General features: G+C 44.4%; 1 protein-coding gene across 2 annotated transcripts in view; it reads right to left on the minus strand.

Annotated features, from left to right (window-relative positions):
• LOC147106349 (protein NEL-like) overlaps positions 1-16,638 on the minus strand; it is a 342,986-nt gene that overhangs the window by 284,817 nt on the left and 41,531 nt on the right. For both annotated transcript variants that reach the window (XM_086009387.1, XM_086009386.1), the window contains exons 5-8: positions 14,817-14,913; positions 9,968-10,040; positions 4,747-4,829; positions 3,079-3,207 (exon numbers count right to left, since the gene is read on the minus strand). In XM_086009387.1, coding sequence (XP_085865513.1) covers positions 3,079-3,207; positions 4,747-4,829; positions 9,968-10,040; positions 14,817-14,913 — 382 coding nt within the window. The remainder of the gene's footprint in view (positions 1-3,078; positions 3,208-4,746; positions 4,830-9,967; positions 10,041-14,816; positions 14,914-16,638) is intronic.

Raw genomic sequence — 16,638 nt, forward strand, 5'->3', positions numbered from 1 at the left:
ATTGTAAAATCTAACTTACTGTTTTGGATTTCTTCCTAATGAAAATCCTTTCTCACTTTAGCTAGACGAGGGAGGGGCAAGGAATGATTTCATGTTTTATACTTCAAAATAACTACTGATTTTACCACGCACCTTGTATGTGCAGTAGCCAGAAAGAAAAGGATGAGTTTGAAATTATCGCTGGGAATTTCCTTGCGACTTCACACACTCCATTGCTGTAATTTTGGTGGAAGTTTGGAGGAGGTGCAAATTGGGTTTCCACCAAACTTCCACTAAAGTTATGGCAGAATCTTTGAGGACATTTCTGGCCTCCATGACTCAAAGAAATGGAATTACAGGCATATTAAAAATGACCACAATATGTTTTGTTGAGTGAGCCATTGCTCTCCAGCTCTTCCCAACTTTTAGTTTTTGACTAGCTGGCCAATCAGTGCAACGCGCTATTATCCTCTTTGGGTTAAGAGTAAGATACTTTTTCTACATTAATCCCCGTTTAATTGCTGTAACTAAAATCCCACTCACAGGACACAGAGGCCGAGCGTTTCCGTTAGGCTGCGTTGGTTTTAACGTGCACTGGTGGGCACGTTTTAAAAGTTTTAAATATTAAATACTTAATTTACTAAGAAACTGACTAGTAAATAGTTCAGTATAGTTTTTTTAAAGTCATTTCCAGTGATTTAGAATCAGATTACTCACAGGTGGAAGACTAGACACTCTTATTAATAATGTTTATTTTTTGTGATAAACCCATTTTCAGCAATGTTAATAAAGCTGCACCAGGTTACTGCTCTTAAATACATCCAGGAATATTTTTTTAATACAAAGAAAAATAAACGATTACGTTCTTTTACGCTGCCCGATTGCGCTGATTGGTGGAATATTTTAAGTTTGTGATGATGCCAAAGTGTTTGGGCAGAAACTTAAATCATAACCTGAATTCAGAAAACCAGCAACGTTTCACGCACAATTTGCACCCAGTTTGCCGATTGCGCCCAAAGCAGAAACTCCACCCCAGAATGTTTTGAAAGACCTTATTCAGTCTTCATTTTTAAATTTCCAAGCGTTCTTTATGTCGGGTTAGATTGCCCTTTGGAGCATTTTTCTGGTGTAGTTTCCATAAGCTGTTAGTTTTGTTTTTATAATGCCAGCAATTATTAAACACGAGTGAAAAAATTGAGTTGCATCCTCCAATTAAATCACTATATCTACCCTCAACGTAAATCTGTTTGAAAGCCTGGTGCAGTTGTGAAAGAAGTGTTAAATGGCTCGCTCTTGTAAGCAGAATTTGTATAGCTTGCTGGCTTGTGGGATTTACTCTGCTTGGCTCCTGAGCAGATTTCTGGTACACCGTTGGTTTCCTGGGTTGAACTCCACTGCCCTGCTGGTCACTTGGACTGTGCTTTTTTCTTCCACTGGCTCCTGGTCTAGATCCTGCTGTTGATTTCCTGGGTTGGGCCGTAATGTTGTTCTCCTGAGCTTCATTCTGCTTCTCTGCTGATTTCCGGCACCAAGTTTCATTCTTGCACTGGTCCCCTGACTAGAACTCTACTGGCTCTTGGTCCACGCTCCTCTCCTCCAACAGCTTCTGGTCCATGCCCTGCTCTTCCAATAGATCCTGGATCTTTCCCCACTTCTCCAGTGGCCTCGGAATCAAACAGTATTCCTCTACTGTATCCTGAACTGGATTTTGTTCTCTAGCTGGCTCCTGGCCTGGCCTTTACCTATTGCTAGCTCCAAGCAGAACTACTGCTTTCCTTCTGGCTCCCAAACTGGATTAACCCCATTGCTGACTCCTGCCCATAGGCTTCCTTCTTAAGAAAGGCCCTTGGGCAATGGTTTGGTTTCTTTTCTTGCATCAGTCCCCACCCTAAGAATGTTCCTCACACCCACTGCTGCTGAGACCCGTTCTATGGGTTTATCCCATCTAGACTTGATTTCTCCACTGTCCTCGATGACTACCCATCTTTCACGCTTCATATACTCCAAATTTTTCAGAACTCAGCTGCCCATACCCTGTCCTACATGAAGTCCCATTCACCCAATGTTATCCTTGCTGACCTACATTTGTTCCCTGTCCTTAGCTGAATTTAAAATCCTCATCCTTTTCCTCCAGTTCTTATGTGGTCGCCGGATAAGCAAGACATCAAGAGACTGGAAGCATTTCATTTGTGCTGTCCGAGGCGACTGCTGGGAATGAAATAGTTTGATTTGCCTGCAGGTGTAACAACAAGAACCAGGCTTGAGAAGATTGCAGTCATTGTTAATAGTCACGGTTGGGCAGCCTTTGGTAACATCACACGCCTCTGAGACAAAGGTCCCATAAATCGGGCACTGAAGATTGGATTCGAGGTCCGGAGAGGGCACCAACCTGGTCTGGGTTGGAGGTTGGGTCACCCACAGTTAACCTGGCTGTATCAGATCAGTAACTATCAAATGGAACTCTCTGATACTTGGAATGAAGCCATGAAATCATGAACTGTCGACGCAATAGACCTCTGCTGTCCAAGTGTAATTGCTTGCTAGATGGTTTTGCCTCACTCCATTCCAGCCTTATATCCCTTCCTGCATCCTTCAGTCATCCGACTCGAGCCTTTTCTGTATCACCACTCACTTCTATCTACCATTGGTACCAGAGCCTCCACCGTCTCGTCCCCACTCTCTTCAACTAGTCCCTTCAACCTCTTCACCTTTCTACTTTTTCTTTGCAAAATCTATCTTTTTGGCCAAGCTTTCTCCTAACGCTTGCACCACGGCTCATTGTCCAATCCTTTATTCATTTTATCTGTGGTTCTCCCCTCCCCACTGTAAAGCATCTTGGGACACTTTCAAAATCAAAAGTGCGATGTAAATGGCAATTGTTGTGGCATATGGAACATTATTGGGGGTGGGGGAAATTTCCCCGAATGCATTTGATTTTTCCCTGTGTTGCTCTGTTTTTGATTTCACTACGCATACCAGCCAGAGCAATTCTACTTGTGTTGTTTGCAAAGCATGGAAATGGGAAAATATAAAACCAAGCAAGAATTAGCTTCTAGTACTGTTCTCTGCACTGGTAGAAGAGGTGGAGTTGAGGGGTACCTTGCACGTGCAGTTCTTGCAGCCATCTGCCCAGTACACCGATTCTCTGTAGACCCTGTCTTTCACCTTACAGCTCTTCTCACAGTAACACTGCTCCAAATTGTTCATCTTCTCCTCTGCATAAGATAGCTGTGTGAGCATTTTACATACAGTCATTATAATTTATATAACCTTTATCTTACAAGTAAGTACATGTGTATTTTAAAAGTATGATATGCTTGGACTGCTGTGAGGAAAGCTGGTTCCTGTAATGTGTGACATTCAGACTATGTTCTGATGAAGTCTTATTATGGGTCCAAATTAAAGCTACTCAAAATTGCCATGTTCAAAACCAATTAAAAGGTAAATGTCTAGTTAAAACACCTTCCTTTTGCAACTGCAGGTGGGTGCAATTAAATCATTGCTAATGCATAATCCTGCCATTTATCATATCTGCGTCAACTAGTTTGATGGCTTAAATTTAAAATGTTAGAAAAACGCATTCCGAACATTTGTGCTGCAGCTGACACAGGATCTCCTTCGACATAACTTTCCTGTGCCTGTCTCTGCGAGGGGCTTTCTGAGCAGCTGATCACCGGTACTTGGTCAATCCCAAATCAGTGACGACAAAAGTGGCTTCAAAATTTCCTCAACTCAGTTCTTTTTAACATCTTGAGTCTCGCTTGTAATTACAGTGATCCATCCATTTTATTGAGGTCTGAGCAATATAACTGATGCCAGGCATGAAGCCTGTCTGTGGGGCTTCAACATTCCAGAAGGGATCATTTCCTATTCCTGACAAGAGACATTACACTTTGGACCTGACAACTTGGGAAATGGGAGACTTAAGTCAAACTTCACAGAATCTTTATAATTTGCTTTGTTTTAATTGGTTTCAAATATAACTTCAGAAAAACAACTTATTGAGAAAAGAAAGATCATGGAATCATTTACTGCCAGAGGACTGAAAGAGGAAGTGATTGAAACACAAAGGACGGTGATCGTCACGTTGTCTGCACACTTGAGAAGAAGCCACAATGACTATACTGCAGTATACAAAACCCAGAATAAGATTTTGTGATTTTCTTAATTCATAGTGTTCTCTGAATAAACTATGGAATATATTCTTGTATTTTATTGTGGAAATACTAGTGCAGTCCTTGCAGAGCTCATTCCATTACAGCAAGATCCAGTGTATTTGATGGCACTATTTGAAGAGGGAGATTTCTTCCAGCATCTTGGCCAATATTCTTCTTCAACCAATACCACCAAAAAAAAAACAACTGGTCATTCATCGCATTGTTTGTGGGACTCTGTTAGATCCGTGTATCTTGATGTTGTGTGTCCTTCAATAACTAGACAAGAGACTGCAGGGAACAATCAACAGGTGTTTACTGGATGAGGGTTACTCTAAAACTAACTGTACAGATCCCTACTCAGGGTTTATATACAGGTGTGGTCACTGCCGGTACTACAGTATACAGGAGCTGTAAAAAGTAGTTCTCCCCTTAAAGGTACATACACTGCAGACTCTAGTGGCTGCTGTGTTTGCTTACATTACAACAGTAAGCGGGAAGCACTTTGGAATGTCTGGAGAGATGTAATAAGGTGTGATATAAATTAAGTTTTTTTAATTAACTATTGCAGAAATTGGTTATCTAAAAGCCTTTCCAGACATAAAAAAATGACCTTTGCTGATGTCTTGGCCAAAATATCTTGGAGCTCCATAATCTTCTGCACGAGTCCATGGAAATCATTGCAAGTTGGACAGGCTGGAATGATAGAGATTGAGTGTTTAAATCATGAATGCACAATTCAAGACATAGAGATAAAAAGAAAACATGAATGTAGCTAATCTGCAATAAAAGACAAAGCATAGAAACATAGAAACATAGAATAGAAACATGGAAGACAGGAGCAGGAGTAGGCCATTCGGCCCCTCAAGCATGCTCCGCCATTTAATGAGATCATTGCTGATCATCCAAATTCAATACCCTGTTCCTGCTTTCTCCCCAAATCCCTTGATCCCTTTAGCCTTAAGAAATATATCTAACTCCTTCTTGAATATATTTAATAAGTTGACCTCAACTGCATTCTGTGGTAGAGAATTCCATAGGTTCACCACTCTCTGGGTGAAGAAATTCCTCCTCATCTCAGTCCTAAATGGCTTACCCCTTATCCTTAGACTGTGACCCCTGGTTCTGGACTCCCCCACCATCAGGAACATCCTTCCTGCATCTAGTCTGTCTAGTCCTGTTAGAATTTTATAAGGTTCAATGAGATCCCCTCTCATTCTTCTAAACTCTAGCAAATATAAGCCTAATCGACCGAATCTCTCTTCATACATCATTCCTGCCATCCCAGGTATCAGTCTGGTGAATCTTTGCTGCACTCCCTCCATGGCAAGAACATCCTTCCTCAGATAAGGTGACCAAAACTGCACACAATACTCAAGGTGTGGTCTCACTGAGGCCCTGTACAACTGCAGCAAGACATCTTTGCTCCTGTATTCAAATCCTCTCGGTATGAAGGCCGACATATCATTTGCCTTCTTAACCGCCTGCTGCACCTGCATGCTTACCTTCAGCGACTGGTGCACAAGGACACCCAGGTCTCATTGTACTTCCCCTTTTCCCAATCTATTGCCGTTCAGATCATAATCTGCCTTCCTGTTTTTGCCACCAAAGTGGATAACCTCGCATTTATCCACATTATACTGCATCTGCCATGCATCTGCCCAATCACCCAACCTGTCCACATCATACTGGAGTGTCTCTGCATCCTCCTCACAGCACACACGCCCACCCAGCTTTGTGTCGTCTGCAAACTTGGAGATATTACATCTAATTCCCTCGTCTAGATCATTAATATATATTGTGAATAGTTGGGGTCCTAGCACCGATCCCTGCGGTACCCCACTAGTCACTGCCTGCCACTCGGAAAAAGACCCGTTTATTCCAATTCTTTGCTTCCTGTCTGCCAACCATGATAACCAAGATTATCATGCAAAATTAAGGCTCATGGGATTGGGGGCAAAGTATTAACGTGGATAGAGAACTGGCTGGCGGATAGAAAACAGAGAGTTGGAATAAACGGCTCGTTTTCGGAGTGGCAGGCAGTGACCAGCGGGGTGCCGCAAGGATCTGTCCTGGGACCCCAGCTGTTCACAATATATATAAATGATCTGGATCAGGGAATTGGATGCAATATTTCCAAATTCGCTGACGACACTAAACTAGGAGGAGGGGTGGGCTCTGATGAGGATGTCAGGAGGCTACAGTGCGATTTGGACAGGTTGGGGGAATGGGCGGATACGTGGCAGATGCACTATAATGTGGATAAATGCGAGGTTATCCACTTTGGGGGTAAAAACAGGAGGGTAGATTATTATCTAAATGGCAATAGATTGGGAGATGGGGAAGTGCAGAGGGACCTGGGTGTTCTTGTGCACCAGTCACTGAAGGAGAGCATGCAGGTGCAACAGGCGATCAAGAAGGCAAATGGTATGTTGGCCTTCATATCAAGGGGGTTCGAGTATAGGAATAGGGATACCTTACTACAGCTGTACAAGGTGCTGGTGAGACCGCATCTGGAGTATTGTGTACAGTTTTGGTCGCCCCATCTGCGGAAGGATGTTCTTGCCATGGAAAGAGTGCAACGGCGATTCACCAGGCTGATACCTGGAATGGCGGGAATGACCTACGAAGAGAGATTAAATAGTTTGGGCTTGTACTCACTGGAGTTTAGAAGATTGAGAGGGGATCTCATCGAAACATATAAAATTATGGCAGGCCTGGACAGGCTGAATTCAGAGAGAATGTTTCCAATGGCCGGGGAGCACAGAACCAGGGGCCACAGTCTAAAAATAGCGGGCAAATCATTTAAAACAGAGATGAGGAAGAATTTCTTCACTCAAAGAGTGGTGAGCCTGTGGAATTCCCTGCCACAGAGGGCTGTGAAGGCTAATTCAATAAATATTTTCAAGAGAGAATTGGATATATTTCTGAAGGCTAAGGGGATTAAGGGTTACGGAGAAAAGGCGGGGACGGGGTACTGAACTGGTAAGATCAGCTATGATCTCAGACGAAGATCAGCCATGATCTCATTGAATGGCGGAGCAGGCTCGAAGGGCCGAATGGCCTACTCCTGTTCCTATCTCTATGTTTCTATGTTTCTATGTTTCTCTATTCAAGTCAGTACCTTACCCCCAATCCCATGTGCTTTAACTTTGCACGCTAATCTCTTATGCGGGACCTTATCGAAAGCCTTCTGAAAGTTCAAATACACCACATCCACTGGTTCTCCCTTATCTATTCTACCAGTCACATCCTCAAAAAATTCCAGTAGATTAGTCAAACATGATTTACCTTTTGTAAAACCATGTTGCCTTTGTCCGATCCTGTCACTGTTTTCCAAGTGCTCTGCTATTACATCTTTTATAATGGGCCCTAGCATTTTCCCCCTACCGATGTCAGGCTTACCGGTCTATAATTCCCCATTTTCTCTCTACCACCTTTTTTAAATAGTGGGGTTACATTAGCTACCCTCCAATCCATGGGAACTGTTCCAGAGTCTATAGAATTTTGAAAGATGACCAGCAATGCATCTACTATTTCTAGGGCCACTTCCTTAAGTACCCTAGGATGTAGATTATCAGGCCCTGGGGATTTATCGGCCTTCAATCCCGTCAATTACCCTCACACCATTTCCCTACAAATACTGATTTCATTCCGTTCCTCCCTCTCATTAGACCCTATGTTCCCCGACATCTCTGGGAGGTTATTTGTGTCCTCCTTTGTGAAGACAGAACCAAAGTATGTATTTAATTGGTGAGCCATTTCTTTGTTCCCCATTATAAATTCCCCTGATTCTGACTGCAAAGGACCTACGCTTGACTTCACCAATCTTTTTCTCTTCACATATCTATAGAAGCTTTTACAGTCAGTTTTTATGTTCCCTGAAAGCTTACTCTCATACTCTATTTTCCCCCTCTTAATTAATCCCTTTGTCCTCCTTTGCTGCATCCTAAACTGCTCCCAATCCTCAAGTTTGCTGCTTTTTCTGGCCAATTTATATGTCCTCTCCTTGAATCTTATGTTATCCCTAATTTCCCTTGTTAGCCACGATTAAGTCAGTTTTTTTGTTTTATTTTTATGCCAAACAGGGATGAACAAATTCTGCAGTTCATCCATGCGATCTTTAAATGTTTGCCATTAACTATATACCGTCAACCCTTTAAGTAATGTTCCCCAATCCATCTTAGCCAACTCGCGCCTCATACCATCGTAGTTTCCTTTATTTAAATTCAGGACCCTAGTCTCTGAGTCAACTACTTCACTCTCCATCTTAATGAAGAATTCTATCATATTATAATCGCTCCTCCCCAAGGGGCCTCGCACAACAAGATTGCTAATTAATCCTTTCTCATTGCATAATACCCAGTCTAAGATGGCCTGATCTCTAGTTGGTTCCTTGACATATTGGTCCAGGAAACCATCCCGTATACACTCTAGGAATTCCTCCTCCACGGTATTGTTACTAATTTGGTTAGCCCAATCTATAACTAAATTAAAGTCACCCATGATAACTGCTGTGCCCTCATTGCATGTGTCTCTAATTTCCCGTTTAATGCCATCCCTAACCTCAGCATTACTGTTTGGGGGTCTGTATACAACCCCCACTAACGTTTTCTGCCCCTTGGTATTTCTCAACTCTACCCATATAGATTCCACATCATCAGAGCTAATATCCTTCCTTACTATTGTGTTAATCTCCTCTTTAACCAGCAATGCTACCCCATCTCCTTTTCCTTTTTGCCTGTCCTTCCTGAATATTGAATACCCCTGGATGTTGAATTCCCAGCCTTGGTCACCCTGGAGCCATGTCTCCATAATCTCAATTATATCATATCTGTTTACATATATTTGCGCAGTTAATTCATCCACCTTATTACGAATGCTCCTCGCATTAAGACACAAAGCCTTCAGGCTTGTTTTTTAACACTCTTAATCCTTTTAGAATTATGATTTACTGTGGCCCTGATTGATTTACACCCTTGATTTCTCTGCCTTCCACTTTTGCTTTTCTCCTTCCTGTCTTTTGCTTCTATCCTTGCTTCCTTTTCCTCTGTCTCCCTGCACAGGTTCCCAACCCCCTGCCATTTTAGTTTAAACCCTCCCCAACAGCACTAGCAAACACTCCCCCTAGGACATCGGTCCCGGTCCTGCCCAGGTGCAAATCGTCCAGTTTGTACTGGTCCCACCTCCCCCAGAACCGGTTCCAATGTCCCAGGAATTTGAATCCCTCCCCCTTGCATCATTCCTCTAGCCACGTGTTCATCTGAAATATCCTTCTATTTCTGCTCTGATTAGCACGTGGCATTGGTAGCAATCCTGAGATTACTACCTTTGAGGTCCTATTTTTTAACTTACCTCCTAACTCCCTATATTCAGCTGGAAATACACTATAGGTTGATCAGTTTTTGAAAGGGAAAGGTTAACATTTCAGTTGTGACTCTTTATCTGACCAGTTCTGATGAAGGGTGATGTCCAATACATGAACCTGTCTTTCTCTTTCAGAAGTTGTGCACTCGCAGCATTTTCTGATTCATAATGTATCTGCTTTTAAGATAATATTTGACATTGCTGAACCCTCCCAACCACAAATAAACAGGATTATAAAATACAGTACTTCTTCGGAAACACTAAAGTACACATCACTGCCAAATAGCTTTTAGGATCACTTGATATCCCTTGTTTTAAAAAGCCGTGCAGCTAATGGATAAGTAAATGGTGGCCAGGTTAATAGCACTGAGGAGCTTCGTTCTGATGACTTCTTGATCTCTGCATTTTCACATTTATACATATATATATATGTATATATACACAGCTAATATAATCATTAAACATACTTCGATTGAGGTCTGGGCATTGAGTAATATATCCCTGTGGCATCACAAGAATCTGCACATCCTGCATCATGCCCTGTGGATAAAACAAACTCCATAATCAGTTATAAATAGAGTGGGTCATCAATATAATCCTCTGTATTGTTACATTCTTCAGTTACAGAGTTGCTCTTGGATTGCTCCCACTTCTCTCCTCTTGTACAAAAACATACAGGGCTCGAATTTCCAAGCCCCATGGAGGCGGGTTTGGAGGCGGGGGTGGGGGGAAAATTGCAGAATCGGGGGGCACGAACCCTTCCCGCCCCCAACCCGCCTCCATGCCTGTTTCCCAGGAGCTGGGAGCCGCCTCCCCGAGGCAGGAAGGGGATTAGTGCCAATTAACTGCCTGTTAACAGGTAGTTAACAGGCAGTTTTTGGCCTAATCCCTATTTGTAGCCCTGAAGTGTGGGCTGCCTGATGGCTCCAAACCACGCCAAGTTAGCGAGGCGGACCGTCGGGCTGAAGGGCTTGGAGGGGTCGAGATGTCCGGTGTTCAGGTGAGTGATGGGTGCATGAGTGCAGAGGTAAGTGTGTTTGGTGTGTGTAAAGTGTTTAAATAAGTTTTACTTACCTTTACTTACTAATGCAGGCTTCTTTCCTTCAGGTCTCGGGAGTCCCTCATCTCACCGGCACAGAAAGCAGAATGGCTGCGAGCTGTCAAAAGTTGCAGCATTCAGCTTTCTGTTCTGGAGAGATTTCTAACTGAGTCTGTGGAGAAGGACTCAAGTTAGAAGACAGATTGTCAGTGTTTGACAGCTTCACAGAGCTGTCAAACACTGATATTTCATCTGTCAAAAGCTCTTGACAGATGAAATGTCAATCCCTGACGTCACCTGTAACCAGGTGTCCCTTAATTGGCCTGCTGAGCCCGCTGGACAGGTTTAACAAGGTCAATCAAGGGAAAATAGCGTGGGTTGGCCACAAATCGATGGAGAGGGGACTAAAACCCAAAAAGTGGGAGTCCCGCCTCCATCACGTCCCCATTGACAAAATCCAGCCCACAATCTTTAACTCCAGTGTAAAAAAATGTTTTAAATCCCTGGGGAGAGGCGCATAATTATTATTTTAATCACTAGAAATGATCACCTCTTCTGAATCTCAATATTGAAACCTGTATAATTAATAGATGTTAATACAGTAAGGGTTAGAGACTGCAGGGGTGAAATTAAATTCCCGGCCGCCCATTCTTCCACATCGCCATTAAATCTCCGAATTTTGAAATGTGATCTGCCATGCCCAAACGGTGCCGGAAGTGCACTGGACACCATATTTGCTCAGTCGGCTTATAGTCAACGAGGCCACCCACCTGAAAGAGATGTTAGGCTCTTTAAATATGAAAGTCGGGCTTCTACACTGGTTGTAGGATCCCAAATGCAAAATTCAGCTGCAAATGGGCGGAATTGGGCTGCACTTGCACTAGGTGTACTAAGTAAATGATGGGTATGGTAGCATAGTGGTTATGTTACTGGGCTAATAAGCCAGAGGCCTGGACTAATGATCTGGGTGAAACATGAGTTCAGTCCCACCATGGCAGCTGGGGAATATAAATTCAGTTAATTAAATATTTAAAAAATCTGTAATAAAAAGCTATGAAACTATCGGATTGTCGTAAAAATCCATCTGGTTCACTAATGTCCTTTAGGGAAGGAAATCTGCCGCCCTTACCCGATCTGGCTTATATGTGACTCTAGACCCACAGCAATGTGATTGACTCTTAACTGCCCTCTGAAATGGCCTAGCAAGCCACTCAGTTGTATAAGGTGACTCACCATCACCTTCTCAAGGGCAATTAGGGATGGGCAATAAATGCTGGCTTTGCCAGCGACGCCCACATCCCATGAATAAATTTTTAAAAAGTCTTGAGTGGCTTAACCAAAGGTCCTTAAAGGGACAATTTAAAGGCTGTTCAAAAATAGGCTCAAGCTATTTTCAGTTTTTATTTTTGTGAGTCCAGGAGAAGCAGAAGTGCTCCTGGGCCCACAGTAAAACTCTGGTACATTCGTGGTCCCCCAACCCCAGCCACCGGCCCAGCCCCCGGCCCCCCAGACCCCTGCCCCCGGCCCCCCGGGATCACCTCCCCAAACCCCAGACCCCCACCCCCCCCGATCACCTCCCCCAACCCCAGCCCCCCACCCCCCCGATCACCTCCCCCATCCCAGACCCCCGCCCCCCCCGGATCACCTCCCCCAACCCCAGCCCCCCGCCCCCCGGGATCACCTCCCCCAACCCCAGCCCCCCGCCCCCCGGATCACCTCCACCATCCCAGACCCCCGCCTCCCGGGATCACCTCCCCCAACCCCAGCCCCCTGCCCCCCGGGATCACCTCCCCAACCCCAGCCCCCCGATCACCTCCCCCACCCCAGACCCAACTTGCCGGCCGGCTCAGCATGAGAGCAGGCCGACTTCTCGCCATCCATGACCAGCGAGCTGCAGCGGGCCGTCCATTTGGTGTCCGCGGATGAGGGCTGAATATGAATTTGGCTCAGGCCTCAGGCCGGCATGGACCGGCACTAGGAGCGGTCACTCTGCCGGCTTTGCACTCATTTTGGGTGCAAGTGGACTTCCTTCCCCTGTGTTACAACACTGTAGTAGCAATAAGGGGTATGGAGGGCATTATGAACTGAGCAAAAGTGATCTAAGGCTGCTCACACACACGCGCAAAACTGTGCTCCTCACCAGGAAATTTGAAATGTTTTGAGAGGACAGGTGAGAGTTCTGCTATCTCAAAACATTTAAATAAGACCAGCTTCAGCGGATTAAATGCCTAGGAAATCTACCGACTCAGATTGATGCCACACCAGAGCTATATTCTGTGCAGTATCAAGCCCAGATGGTGTGAGACAGCCTCCTCATGGGGAGTCTTGCACTGCAGTGTCCTGGAGTGAGACAGGACTAGACTCTGGAGTTATACTCTCATTTTTGGGTTGCTTGCTTTGCATCAGAAAACCTGAGATGCAGTTGCTTCTATACTCAAACAGACTGGCCATATGGGAGATTTGCAGAGCGCTGCCGTGAATGGTTCCACAGCGTTACATTATCGGCACCATTCTTTTTCTGTGGGATCGCTGAGGAATCCCGTGCCCTTTCGGGAGAGCCAGTCCGCCCCTTTCTATACTCAGCATGAATTTTTATAAAATGAATTTTGGCATTGGTAGATATAATTATGAAGTGCAAACTCTATGGTTTAAAATGCTGACAAAAATACTGTTGTGTAATTAAGTTGATGGGGGCAATTTTGCCAGCCCTGAGGAGGCGGGTATGGAGGCGGGACTGCCGGGAAAATGGCAGAATCTGGGGCAGAATCAAGTAGTTAACAGGCAGTTAAGAGGATTATCTCCATTTTTCCATCAGAGGTGCGGGCTTCCCAACGTCGGGAAACCCCGCCAGGGTCAGCGAGGTGAGCAGTGGGTCTGCGGGGGTCAGAGGGTTCCAAAAGTGCGCTGTGGAGGTGAGTGATGGGTGCAAGTGTGGAGAGGTAGGTATGTGAGATGAGTGAAAGAAAAAGTTTACTTACCTTTGTTTCTTCCTGCAGGTTTCAATCGTTGGGGATGCGGAGGCTCCAGCATCTCAATGGCAGAGATGACAGAATGGCTGCTGCATTCTCCGATGCAACACCCATCTGCTTTCTGCTCAGAAAAGAGGTTTGGTGAGTCTCGAGTACAAGAACTCATCAAACAACAGAGAATGTCAGTGTTTGACAGCTTCACAGAGCTGTCAAATGATGACAATTCATCTGTCAAAATTTTTTGACAGATGAAACGTCATACGCTGATGTTCTCTGTAACTGGCTTCCCCTTAATTGGCATGCTAAGCCCGCTGGGCGGGCTTAACAAGGTCAATCAAGGGAAAATAGCGTGGGTTGGCCACAAGTCGATGGAGGTGGGTCTAAAACCCGACAAGCAGCAGTCCCGCCTCCAACGTGTAAGTTGAATTATTAGGATGAGTAAACCGCTTTTAGCTCAGATACCCAGATCATGAAGACGAGCAAAACCCACCAAATTCCTATTTCCTCATTACTGACGAAGAGTCAGCTCCACTCTTGGCAAAACACAAATCTGAACCCAGTCTGAGAAAAACTTGGTTCTTTCAGGCTGAGTCCAAACCAATCAGATTCAGGTTAGCCCAAGGATGCATTTATACTTTAGCTTAAATGTCAATGTGAAGTGGCTTCGGCTTTGCACTGAAGTGTAAATCTAGAGTTGAGGCTTGATTTGACTCCATAGCATAGTGAGACTTCCTAGAAGCATTGATCTCACACTACTTTGGGTTGCCACCACAAGAGGTGTAAATTCTGTTCAGCGTCAAACCAGGTTTTACAACATGCTTGGGAGACCCACTGGAGCTGTTGGGCTTCTTATTGAACCTACCTGACCTCATTTTAAATGCATAGAGAGTAGGGAATCTACCCCCATGCTCCCTAAAGACTTAGGTGTTTGTAAGGTGTTCTGCCCGGGCATGTATCGAGGCATGCCCAGAGCTCTTTCCTGGGCAGTTCCACTAGAGTTTTAGCCAAGGAGAGCCAAGCAACGTGAACACAGTTCTGCCTGGCTGGAACAGTAGCTGCAGTGAAAATGCAGCTTAGATTTTTGGCCTGGGTGTGTGATGGACCATATGGATTATTGGTGCTGGTTCTGAAGCACATGTTTTGAGAACAGGATGAAAACATACAGTCAACAGGTTTCATATGCAAACATAATTCAGTATAGGGATATACATTTCCAAACAATAGATTGCTATCCATTAATAAAATGTATTTTAGTACTGCTTTAAAATATAAGAATATAGCAGCTGTAATATTATGACATTCAATTACCTTGAAAAGACCATGTACATTGTTCCTTTGTCCTAACCAAAATGTTGAACCAGTTGGAATATCCATACACGGCCTTTCGATAACTCGTTCGTAAATCCTACAGACAATAAAAAACCATAATGTCCAAACATAATACATTATTAATAGAGTGATTCTTGAATCCTGGTGAATCTAATGGCTGAGAGAGTGGATGTTGGTGTGAGATACCATTCATTACCGGGGCAATTTTTCCCCGGCTACTTTAGGCACCAAAATATCCTGTGAGGTGGCCAAGATGGGGTCTTGAGCTGCAATGTCTGTTTAGCCCGCCTTTAGCGCACGACGCCATCTTGGTAAAGGAGTTGAAGCGCGCACTAGGAACGGCCGCCCGGAGGATCACTAAGGGGCTGATTGTCAATTAAATTCCCTGCTAGCTTTCAATAAAGAGGCTGTATGGCATTTTGGTGGCTAACGCTTGAACTAACACCCTCTAATAACAGCGACCACCTGAATAGGAGTAAACAAGTCGTTGCTGAGGATTTCAAGTTCTACTTAAAGGCATATTCAGTTTTCAATGTTCACTTGCTGCTGGAGGTTTGAAGGGGACTTTTGAAACACATTGGGAGACTTTCTGGGACAGTTTGTCAAGACTTTACCAACACTCTAGCAACATTTAATCCAAAAATTCTCTGAGGACTTCACCTAAAAAGAGTAAGTGCTGTGCTATATATTTATTTATATATATATATATATATTAATATATAGCACAGCGCTTACTCTTTTTACGCTATCTTATAGGAGTTACCAGGAGAAGGGGAGTGCTTGGTCACGGGCATCTTGCCAGGGGTCCATCCAGTACAATAGCAAAATACTGCGGATGTTGGAAATCTGAAACAACAGAACAGAAAATGCTGGAAACACTCAACAGGTCAGGCAGCATCGTGGAGAAAGAAACAGAGTTAATGTTTCAGTTCTGATGAAGGGTCATCGACCTGAATCGTTAACTCTGTTTCTCTCCACAGATGCTGCCTGACCTGCCGAGTGTTTCCAGCATTTTCTGTTGTTGTTTCAGGGGTCCCCCTCGGTCTGCAGGAGGAATGAGAGGAAGACATGAGGCCAGGCAAAGCCGCACCTGCTGCTGCAGGAGAGAGGGACAGGAGGGCGAGGTGGACTCCTTCCCCCCTGCAAGTACAGGACATCCCTCCTCCGGACCTCCTCCACCAGGACCTCCAGTGCCACACCTGAGAACCTGTGCGCCCTCTCCCTCGGTCCCTGAGCCATCCTGAAACATGCCGTTGTATGTCAGCCAGCGCACTCCACACCTTCAGTGGAAGTGGGTGTGAGGAACTCATATGTACTGCGCCACATAAATTGCTTCTAATCAGCACTTGAGTGCTAAACCGGCAGGTGTCTGGTTTGGCACCTCTCGGCAAGTTCAAATTATGGTAATCGGCAATTAGGACCAAAATTGCGCGCTAAAACCAGACTTTCAAACAGGCCTGTCTTATTAGCACAGCACTCACTTAGCAACTGTTTTCACTCTTTCACCAAAATAACCCCCTAAAAGTACTAAATAGATCACATCTAGTACTGTGACTCACAATCATAAAACGTGCAGCGCTGGATAGGACCGTTTAACCGATCATGCTTGTGTCAGGGCTAGATCTTCACATGGAGCTCCCTATTGCAATCTCATTTCCCTACCCTTTCCCCATATCCTTTTATATTTTTCCTTTACAAACACTTATCCAATTTCCTTTTAAATTATGTTATAGTCTCTGCCTCCATAGATTCTTGAGGTAAAATATTCGATGAGCAGTAATCTCGTAGAGCGAATCACCCG

This window comes from Somniosus microcephalus, chromosome 16 (genome assembly GCF_052327205.1).
Source record: "Somniosus microcephalus isolate GS21.2 chromosome 16, FLI_Smic_1.0, whole genome shotgun sequence".
Lineage (NCBI taxonomy): Eukaryota > Metazoa > Chordata > Chondrichthyes > Squaliformes > Somniosidae > Somniosus > Somniosus microcephalus.